At 51.8% G+C, this 11,381-nt stretch overlaps 1 protein-coding gene and 1 pseudogene across 3 annotated transcripts in view; one reads left to right on the forward strand and one right to left on the reverse strand.

Annotated features, from left to right (window-relative positions):
* Positions 1-5,250, reverse strand: part of IQSEC2 (IQ motif and Sec7 domain ArfGEF 2) — an 85,508-nt gene extending 80,258 nt beyond the window's left edge. For 2 of the 3 annotated variants that reach the window (XM_036919061.2, XM_036919060.2), the window contains exon 1: positions 4,313-5,250. In XM_036919061.2, the coding sequence (XP_036774956.2) occupies positions 4,313-5,019 (707 nt within the window). In that variant the 5' untranslated portion in view covers positions 5,020-5,250. The remainder of the gene's footprint in view (positions 1-4,312) is intronic. The other variant, XM_036919065.2, reaches the window with a different exon arrangement.
* A 512-nt stretch (positions 5,251-5,762) lies between these two features.
* On the forward strand, positions 5,763-8,771 carry LOC118929168 (40S ribosomal protein SA-like; annotated as a pseudogene).
* Positions 8,772-11,381: the final 2,610 nt, after the last annotated feature.

An 11,381-nucleotide genomic window follows, 5' to 3' on the forward strand; every position in this document is an offset into this window, starting at 1 on the left:
GCTGTGGCTCACTCAGCACACGTGTGGCCTCTTCTCCATGCTCCAGACCTTTTTCTATGTTCCTAGAAAATTCAGAGGCCACATAGTCAGAGGTGGGACAGCTGACAGAAGAGCAGAGAGCAAGCCTGGGTCACTTTTCCTCCCACCTCCCCCTTCATCAGACACCAGAAGATATCCGTGCTCTACAAAGCCCCTGCCTGGGTCCTCAGCCAGTGGCCTGGCCTGCCCTGCTCCCTCCTTCCTCCCAGAACCTTCACTCCTCACCACCATTGCTTCTCATTTTGTTCCAAGCACTGTCACTCTGGCAGGACCAGCCTGGAACCCTGCATATCTAGCTGAGAGGAGGGGCTCTGCAAGCACAGAGAGCATGGTGTGTGCTCAGCCTGGTGGCCCCTCCTGCTCTGTGCACACAGCCAAGAAATGCTTGTGGATGACAACAACCCCATTCTTGCCCCAGATCTAGACAGAGAAGCAAGACTCCTCTAATTCTCATTCAACTCGACATTATCATTTCCTCCCACACGACTATAATGCTCCCAACACAGTGGGCGGGGGGAAGATAAATGGCTTTTCCTCCAGGAAAGGAGAGACCCCCCCGTAGGAAAAGTACCCTAGACCCCAAAGGAGACAGACTTCCCCAGGGTCCCTCCCTGGGCTCACTCCCCCGCCACCTCCCAGGGCCCTCAGCCCTTGTGGGGAGCTCACGGACACTCCACAGCACATGGGAGACAGCCCAGCAGCCATGTGATAGACCACGCGTTTCCCTAGCTGTCAAGAACACCAGGCCTGCCTCCCTGGTTTTTGTCCCCCAGTGTGAGCCAGCTTGCAGGGTGGGCGGGGGGTGGGTGCAGAGGATGGAGAGTTACCACCAAACCAGCTTCAACCCACCACCGCCTACAGCAGAGCCAGAGCTGCGCCCAGGCAAAAAGCGTGGGAAACACAGCTCTCTTCAGTGTGGAGCGACTCAGCAGTGGCCCCCAGCATGCCTGTAAATCATGCCAAGCACCAGAAGTGCAAGGAGGGGCCAAGATCAACAACAAAAGCAGAGCTCTTCTCTAATCATCTGAAGGGGGGTGGCAATTCCAGAGAAGAAGAGCGTTGGTGGAGACCAGCAGCTACTAAAAAACAAGCACGGCCTTCATGTACAGAGGACCGAGCAAAAGGAGGTTGGGCCTCATCCCCTCATTATACTCTATGCTGCACTAGAAAGGCCACACCCAGAGCACAGCAGAAGGCATACTGGCATCCGGGAACCTGTCCAGGAGAGATGGTGCGGGAGAATGTGGGAATCCTGGGGAGGTGGGGCGGTGACATGGGTGGGGGTGGACATGAAGCTGCCAGCAACTGCAGTAGAGGGAAAGTTCATAGGACTGGGAGCCTGGCTTGGTGGTGTGACCTCTGGTGTGTTATTTCCCTTCTCCAAGCCCTTAGTTTTTTCAGCTGTAAAATGAGGACTGTGGTGACAGATGTGCAGGGTCACTGGCTAGCCTAAATAAGTCTCCTGGCAGGAGGCCCCTCCATGAATGGCGGCTGGGCCCAGGCCCCTTTCTCCAGTCTTCTCCCACCGGAGGGAGCCTGGGGACCAGGAGCTCCCAGCCTGGAGCGGCTCTACCAATCCTCCCCCAATGCTGCAGCCTCTGCTGCTCAACTCCCGCCCTGCCTCCCTGGCTGCCAGCGGCAGCCTCCTCTGCCCTTCCTGGCACACCCAGAGCAGGCCTGGCAGGGAAGCCAGTGGCAGCAGCTGTGGTGGCAACAATGGCCACTTCATCCATGGGCTGGCCTGGTGCCTGGCCGGGAGGGAGTGGAAAGGGGGCAGACACAGTCTCTTTCCTCCCCTGTCGACTCCCCCACACATCCTAGACTCAGATCGTCCTGCTCAAATGCTCTATATACCTAAGGCTCTCCCGGCTTCTCCCGGTTCGTGACCTGACCAGGTCCTGAGGCCAAGAGACTCCTGTGGGGTGGAAGGCTCTAGTGGAAAAATAGCAGGCTGCACGGACAGGTGGACTTGGGTTCCAGTCCCAGCTCCAGTAAGGACTAGCAGCATAACCTTGAACAAGGTCCTTTCATCCTGGAGCCTCAGTTTCCCCGAAATATCACTCTAAAGTGGAGTTGCTGATGCTGTCTGCACAGGGCCTGTTGTGAGGCCCAAAAGAGGTAATCGTGGATGTGCAAATATTTAATATGTGGTTAGGAGAAAATTCAAAGTACTATCTAAATTCCATTATTAATCCAGTAGGAACTGGAAGCAAGGAAGTCCAACAGCCTGGAGGGTTCACAAAAAGAGGGAAGGACCAAGAGGTAGGCCTGCATGGATGGCAGAAGCACAGAGCTCAAGTGCAACGGGCTTTCAGCCAACCAAGAGATTCAGATCTACATCTGCAGGATAGAAAATCTGAGGGTAACAGAATCCTGGAATTGGGGAAGACCAGGTCATGTCATTAGGCTTTACACCAAGTTAGGCACTGTGCTATCTCCAGCTCTCCCCAGTGCTCACTGTGGCTCTGTTGGACACAGACCAGCCAACTCCCACCCCCACCCCACCAGGCAAGCCACTGCATCACCAGACAGCCAGCTTGAAAAGTTATTCCTGATTTATCCCAAATGTTCCCACTGCTCCTGGTTCTGCTCCCCAGAGCCACACATAATGAGGCTGCTTCCTCTGTCACAGGCCTGACTACTCTAGAAAGCTCTTCCACAGCCAGGCTCGAGGACCACAGTGTCCATCCAGTCTCCCTTTGCCCCCTCCCCACCATGGCCCTCTCCTGGAAGGGCCCTGCTTGATCAATCTGGACCCTGCCTCCAATACGCACACAGTTGGTCTCCAGGAATGGGCTCCCAACAACTCCACCTGGGCAGAAGAGCCCATCTCCCTGGCCCCCAGACTGCTCTGAGGCAGTCCATACCACAGCTTGACCAAGTGTGCACTGCAGTGGAGCCCAGTCGAGCGCTTGAGCTGCAGCTGCTGCTCCTGGGGCCCAGCCATCTCAACCCAGCACCCCAGCCTGCTGCCTCACCACGGGGGAGTTGCAGAGAGCTGTCTCCCGGCAGATTTCCTGAGGCAGAAGGCTTCCCCACCCCCAGCCCAGCCTCTAAGAGACACTCCACTGGTTGTGGCACATGGTCAGCCCAGCTGAGCAGTAAGAGGAGGAGAAGGCTGTCCATTCGCTAGAGGACTTCAGACTTGTTCTGTAGTGTGGCTGGATTAGTCACAGAACCACCAAACCTAAGCTGGGGAGTGGGGGCTAAAGAGCATTCCAAGCAGACCTTGCCTGGGGAACTAATGGCCTGAGAGTGGAAGGGACTCGGTCAAGGTCACAAAGCCAATCTGCAGCAGAGCTGGAAGGTGAACCCAGGTCTCCTAACTCCCATTTCAGTGTTAGTTCCAATACAGCAGAAGAGAAACCAGGGAGCCTTTAGGCAGCCCTCTGAGCTTCCATGCCCTTGACTCTCTCAGCCTGACATTTATCCCAACCAGCTCTTGATGGTATCTACACAGAAGAAGTGGACCGAGTCCATGTCCCACCAATCCAGGAGATGTTGCCAAGGTGTCCCAAATAGGCAGAGACACAGACCACAGCACAGAAGCTGACACTGATCCAACAAGAGGGAAGATCTGTAGACTTCCTGGCATGCTCTTTAGTTGGGTGGTGTTTTTCTTGAGGGTGGAGAGGGGGTGGTCTTTGAGGAACTAGCCAAGGACCTGGCCTCCATCTTTGCTCCCCCATCTTTACTCCCCCAGCCAGGATGTGCTGCGGTTCCCCTTCAAGGGATGTCTCAGCCTCCAGCAGCCATTCTGGTCCTCACCTGCCTCTCTGGGAAAGGATATTGCTGAGGCCATCAGAGGAGACAAGATCAGGCCTGCACCAGGACCTGCAGAGGAGACCCCAACAGGCAAAAACAACAACAAAAAAAAGGAGGGGGTGTCTTTCTTTCCCTTCAGGCTCTGAGTTGACACCATCGCAGACAATAAAAATCCCAACCAGCACATCCTAAATGAATAAATAAATGAAAAGCAATTGTTGGCAAGGATACAAGAGGGTGAAGAAGTGGTGGGGTGGTGACTGCTCTAGACCCTCCTTGGCCACGGTTCTGAGAAAGAGATGCCTGCACATCAAGCCAACCCACTCTGGGGTGGCTAGAGAAGGGATGATAGCTGCATGAGGGGGACCTGGCTTCTCCCGACAGGCTGGCACAGAAGGGGAGGACATGGGATCAGGCACGGGCTTCTTACTTTATCAGCAGGACAAGCTGGAGAGGGAAGTGGAGGGGAAGAGCTGGAGTGGGGATAGTACAGACACACGTTCCTTACTTTCTCTGGAGGGTTGTGGCCGGGCTGGTGCTGGTACTGGTGCTGTGGCCGCCACCGGCCCCGGGACTGGAGCTCCTGGATGCGCCACGGCTCAGCTGGCCGCGCTCCCGCGGTGGTCGGGACCCCACGCCCACCGCCGCCGAGTAGCCAGCTTCCTTCTCGCGGCTGGGGTGCGCCGGCCCGGCCTCCCGCCCGCCACGGTCGCGACCCAGGGCTGGGTTCTCGTGGTGCAAGTGGCACTGGGCCACGTCGCGCTCCCGGGCTGGGTAACCGGTAGTGTCCTGGAGCGGATAGGCGGCGTCCCTCTCCTTGTCCCGATACATTGCCTCCCGGTTCTGGTAAGCGCCGTCCCGGTTCGGGTAGCCTACGTCTCTGGCCGCCTGGTGAAACTGGCTCTCTCGCAGCTCGCGGTGGTGGAACTGGGTCTCGCGCAGGTTCTGGTACTGGCTTTCACGGCCCGGGCTGTCCCGCGCGCCGTGGGGGTCCCGGTGCAGCTCCCCGCGGTGCAGCTGGCTCTCCTCCCTCAGGTCGCGGTTCTCCTGGGTGAGCTGGTCCAGCTGGCCCTCCAGCTCTTCGATGCGCCGCCGCTGGGTCTCCAGCAGCTGCTGCTGGCTCTCGATGATGTTGTTCAGCTCCAGCAGGTACTCCACCGCCCGGTTGGGGCTCTCGGATCCTGGGCCACCCGTGGGCCCTGACCCCGCCTCCATCCTGGCGGCCCAGGGGCAGGGGAAGGGGCAAGAAAGCCCGGTCCCCCCTCGCTCACGGCGCCACCCTCCCCCGGGCCCAGCCGGGGGAGGGGGCCGGCGGGACGTGAGGGCGCGCACCGGGCTCGAGGGCCCGGGGGCCCAGGGGGGCCCGGGAGACAGCGCTGGGGCCGGCGGCACGGGGAGCAGGAGCTGAGGCTGCCGCTGCCGCTGCCGCCGCCACCGCCACTGCCACGGCTTCCGAGGACGCGGCCCACGGCGCTCCGCCCGCTGCGGAGTCACTGCGCAGCGCGGCCGCGCGGGACCGCCCCGGCCGCCGGCCCACCCCACCTCGCCGAGTACCCGGCCCGCCCCCGCGCGCCCCACCTGCAGCCGCCAGCCGCACCCGACGCCGGACCCGCCCCGAGGACCCCGGGCCAGGCAGACGCCAGCCCCACCACAGGCTGCGGGAGATCTCTCCTCTGCACAGGTCCCAGGGTCCTCCCCTAGGGCTGCCTAATGAAGCCCTCTGTCTTAGTCTGTACCAATACCCTTCAGGTCCACCAGGTCCAAGATCATCATATAAGACGTCCCAGGAATCCCAGGCAATCTCCCACAGACTCCCCATCCCCTAGGTCTGCCAGTCCCAAGGGTCAGTTTCCCTGTCCAATCTCACCCCTGGACCTCCTGTCTCAGTCGACTTCCCTCCAGCCCACATCATGGGCAGTCCCTGGATCTCCCTTTCTAGCTAGTTCCTGGGCTGTTCTTCCATCCCAGCTAGCCCGGTGTCCCTGCAGCCCAGCCAGCCCACAGCTCCCACCATCCCAGGCAGCCTCTGGAACACCCCAGCCAACACACATAACATCACAGGCATCTCCCACTCCAGCCAACCCCTAAACTTTCCCTCTAAGCGAGTGCCCACATACTCTATCCCAGCCAACCCCAGGATCCCCCAGGTTAGTCAGTACCTGGGTCTTCCAACCAAGGCAGTCCCAGGATCTCCCATCTCAACAAGCCCTGGGGCTACCCGTCACAGCCAGTCTTAGGATCAAAGTTTCATTCTTTCAACCCTTACTTTCTGCTCTCCTTTGGAAATGCTCTCCTCCATTCAGACCACCATCTGCATCTAATGAAACTGTACCCATCCTTCAAGACTTAAATGTCACCTTAGTGAAGCCAACCCTGTTTTCCGCAGCCAAAGTGCCCACTTTCTCTCTCCCACTGCACTTCCTCTACACTTCACTGGTGGGGCAAATGGAACTCTGCCTTATAGTGCATTTGTTTGTGTTCTTGTTTTATGTCTTCTGCCAGACTGAGCTCCTTAAAGCCAGAAACATGTCTTCTTTCATGTTTGTTAGGAGGTTGGGGCAGAGGAGAAAGCATGAGTTTTACAGTCAGACAAAACTGGATTTAAATTCCATCTTCTTTGCAAACTTCCATTTCCATATCAATAACAGCTGCCTCACGGGGTGGTCTTGGAAAAAGGCATGCAAAACCATTTGACACAGAAAAGACAACCCACGGAATGGGAGAACATATTTACAAATCTAGCTGATAATGGTTTTGTAGCCAGAATATGTAAAGAACTCTCACAGCTCAACAAAAAGCCCTATTTTTTTCAGTGGGCAACAGATTTGAACAGACATTTCTCCAAAGATGTACAAATGACCAGTAAGCACATGAAAAGATGCTCGACATCATTAGTCATCAGGGAAATGCAGATCGAAACCACAGTGAGCTTTCTGGGCTACCCATAAGGTATTGTTCTGGTTTCCCATCATAACTTAAAGGGAAGCTTTCATGATTTCCAGAGCCCTTGATGTCCTGCAGATGAAGGAGGAGGATGTCCTTAAATTCCTTGCAGTAGGAACCCACTTAGGTGGCACCAACCTTGACTCCCAAATGGATCAGTGCATTTACAGAAGGGAAACTACTGGCATCTGCATCAGAAATCCGAAGAGGACGTTGGAGAAGCTTCTGGAGAAGCTTCTGCTGGAGGTTCATGTCATTGTTGCTAGTGAAAACCCAGCTGATGTCAGTGCCGTATCTTCCAGGAATCCTGGCCAGCGAGCTGTGCTGAAGTTTACTGCTGCCACTGGAGCCACTCCTATTGCCAGCTGCTTCACTCCTAGAACCTTCCCTAACCAGATCCAGGCAGCCTTCCAGTAGCCAGGACTTCTGGTAGTTGCTGAAGCCAGAGGTGACTCCCAGCCTGTCACAGAGGTGTCTGACGTGAACCTGCCTACTGCCGCGCTGTGCTACACAGACTCTCCTCTGCACTATGGACAGTGCCACCCTCCACAACCACAAGGGAGCTCATTCAGTGGGTCTGTTGTGGTGCTGGCCCAGGAAATTCTGCACATATATGGCACCATCTCCTGTGAGTACCCATGGGAGGACATACCTGATCTCTACATCCACAAAGATCCTTAAGAGGTTGAAAAGGAAGAGCAGGCTACTGTTGAAAAGGTTGTGAGCAAGGAGGAATTTCAGGATGAATGGACCACTCCAGCTCCTGAGTTTACTGCTACTCATGCCAAGCTCACGGGCTGGTCTGAAAGCATGTAGGTGCCTTGTGTGCCCATCCAGCAGTTCCCTGCTGACATCTGGAGTGTTCAGCCTGCCACTGAAAACTGGTCCTCAGCTCCCACAGCTCAGGCAGCTGAATGGGTAGGAATGACCACTAGGTGGTCTTAAGCTGTTCTTCCACAGGCTCTTAAACAGAAAATGGAAATAAGATTATTGAAAAGTAAACATCAGCTTCTTAAAACACACACACTGAGATACCACTTTACACCACTATGATAACTGAAATAAAAGGGAGCGGCAAGGAGAAGTATTGGAGAAACTGGAATCCTCATAATTGCTGGTGGGAATGTAAAATGCAGTCACTTTGGAAAACAGTCTGGAAGTCTCTCAAAATGTTAAACAGAGACTTGCCATGTGATCCAGGAATTCCACTCCTAGGTATATGCCCAAGAGAAATGAAAACATATGTCCACACTGAAACTTGTACATGAACGTTCATAGCAGAATTATTCATAATAACCAAAGACTGGAAAAAATCAAATGTTCATCTATTGATGACTGAGTAAACAAAATGTGCTACATCACACAAGGGAAGAGTATTCCCCCATAAAAAGGAATGAAGTATATTGATCCATGCTAAAACATGGGTGAACCTTGAAAACATTATATTAAATTACGCTAAAAGAGACACAAAACACACATGTTGTATGATTCCACTTATATAAAATCCAAGGATAGGCAAATCCATAGAGACAGAAAGTAGAGTAGTGGCTGCTAGGGGCTGGGGCACTAGCTGCAGAAAGCGGAGTGACTGCTAACAGGTAAGGGGGTTTTTGGAAGGAGAATGAAATGTTCTAAAATTAGATGGTGGCGGTTGAACAACGCTGTTAATTAAAAAACACTAAATACTGCACTTTAAAAGGGAGCATTTTGTGATATGTGAATTATTTCTCAATAAAGCTGGGTTTAAAAAAAAAGCACCTTATGCAGACTCTGGCACATAACAGCAACTAGAATAATAATAACTAACACATCTCTGGTATTTACCATGTGCCAGGCACTGGGCTGAGCACTTTCCATGTATGAACTCACTTAATCCTCATGACAATCCTATGAGGCAGGTCATGTTATTACCTCCATTTCACAGATGAAGAAAGTGAAGCCCAGAGATTGAATGACTTGCCTAGGGAGACACAGAGGCATAGCCAGCGTGCTCAGATGTTTACTTCTCACTTCTTTGTGTCTCTCCTCAACACCTTGTGCAAAATGGGTGCTCCGTCAATGTTAAATTAATATATACATCAAGTACTTCTATGCATCCAGTGAACATTTACAGAGTATTTATTATGTTCTAGTCAATACCTGCATTGCCATTTTTATCAACTCTCTCATTCAGATTCCCTATGGGTACAAAGAGTTATTCACAAAATAGTTATGAGTGTCTAAGTGTAAAGCACTGTTCTAGACACTGAGGTTATAGCAATGAACAAAATAGACAACAATCCCTAACCTTATAGAGTGGACACTCTAGTGGGGGAGAGAGAGACAATAAACAGCTAGAATATATAGAGCTTGGAGGATGGTATCCTGGGTGGTGTCCCCCTGTCTCAAACTTGGTGTCCACTCTGTGAACGTGGCATTATTTGGAAATGAGAGTCTTTGCAGATGTAATCAAGTTCAGTGGAGGCCATACTCTATTAGTGTGGGTCTTAATGCAATTCCGGTGTCCTTATAAGAGAGGGAAGTTTGGATACACACACACACACACACACACACACACACACACACAGAACACCATATGAAGACAGAGGCAGAGATTGGAGTCTACAGGCCAAGAAACACCAAGGATTGCTGGCAACCATCAGAAGCTAGGAAGAGGCAAGGAAGGATCCTTCCCTAGAGCCTTCAGAGAGGGGACTTCTGGCCCTCAGAACCGTAAAAGAATAAATTTCCGTTGTTTGAAGTCACCCAGTTAGTGGTGCTTTGTCACGGCATCCCTAGGAAGCTAATGCAGGTGGTGGGTGACAGGTGCTCTGGAGGACAACAAAGCAGGTAAGGATGATGGAGAGTTCTGGGTAGATGGGACATAGCCTGTGCCTTCAGGGAGCTCCCAGTCTAGTCAGAGAGCTACAACCACCAGTCATGAAGAGGACTAACCAGACTGGATGTGCTAAGAGCTAGAGTGCAGTCACCAAGACTAGGGCGCTGGGAGGTCTTTATGGATGTGACGGTATTTGAGCTGAGCTTAGGATTTCAATGGGTGGAAGTGGTAGAGATGAGAAATGCCTGTTGAAAGGAGCCATGTGCAGGGGGAGGAAAGGAACAGCGTCAGGAAAGCAGTGTGTGTTTAAGGAACCACAGGTGGTTTGGCTGAAGAGAGCATTGAGGGGTCAGTCTGTGTGTGTGTGTGTGTGTGTGTGTGTGTGTGTGTGTGGTGTGTTGTAAGGGATAGCAAGAGATGGGAAGACATCATTTGATTCAGCTTGGAGAAGAATCCATTGCCAAACTGGAGCATTTGGAACCTTTTCTCATAGGCAATGGAAAAGTCATAGAAGGCTTTTGAGCAGATGAGTAACACGTTAAGAGGGGAAGGGTCCTCACGGACATTGTAGGTACTGAATATTACACACGCCCGGACAAGTTTTGTATTGGTTGGTGATGGTTTTTCCTGCCTGCTGCCTCCCAGAGTCATTTCCTGGAAGCCTCAGGCCCTGGTGTGACTGCTCCAGTTCCCCCTACTGGGGGGCTGGCTTTGCCAACAAATGCACAGCTAGAGCAGGAAAGAACCCTGAAAACCACATGTCACCACTGCCAGTATCCACTCAACAAAAAATCATTATGATAATGAGAGCCATGAAATATTCTCCTCAGATGCAAAAGTGTCATCTGTTCAAACTGGTTTTTCCTATTGGATTCTCACAGCCTTCTCCCAGATCTTCTCCTATTCCTCTTAGCTGCCAGACATGAGATGAGAAAATCAAAATTTCTTGGAAAAATCATTGATCTTTCCCTCAAGGACTTTACAATCCAGAGCATCAGAGCTGAAGTGACCTTACAGACTAACCCATTTTTCAGAATAGGACACTGAGGACCAGAGGAAAATAATTTGCATATAATTGCTGTGTGACCACTAGCCTACAATTCCCTATCTGGGCTGTTTCCTGAGGTCTGGTATTCCAAAAAGTCTGAAGATTGCAGACTTTATAGAGCAGAATGGTAGGAAAGTGACCATCTATGAGGAACACAGAAGGAAAAACAAGGGGAAAAAGAAAACTCTCATTTCTGTGGGGATCCTTAAAGAGACCTCGGTGCTTAAAACTGAGACAGCACTTGGCTCATTAATTAATTATCCTTCCAGCCCCCTTTGCCCTAGTGGGGGAAGGGGCAAGATGTATCCACAGAACCTGTCAGTATTGAACCATCTCACAGAAAGCAATTCTAATAAATTAGTCTGGAGTTTCATTTTAGGAAAAATTATCTCTCTGAAGATGATTTGTAAGCTTGATCCTGTCAGAACATAAAACCACATAACCCAGTATGTTTCCAATTTTGTCCTATCTGCCATAAAACTTCGAGCCAAATTCAGAGTCCAATTATAATATAACCCAGTTCATTTTAGGTACCTGGCAACATCTATTTGTGCTTCTTTACACTGTCTCTGTTTTCTTCCACATTTTTATTGCTAATTGTTTTTCTTTCATGTTGTAACTGATGAATTGACTAATATTCTCTTTAAAGTAGCTGAGACATAAATCTTACATAAACTAAACTAATTTGCAGATGCTAAGGGGATTTGAACAAAAGAAGAACACTTGAAGGAACAGATGATATTTGGCCTAGAACAGAGCAGGTTTATG

Source organism: Manis pentadactyla, chromosome X (assembly GCF_030020395.1).
Source record: "Manis pentadactyla isolate mManPen7 chromosome X, mManPen7.hap1, whole genome shotgun sequence".
Taxonomy (NCBI): Eukaryota; Metazoa; Chordata; class Mammalia; order Pholidota; family Manidae; genus Manis; species Manis pentadactyla.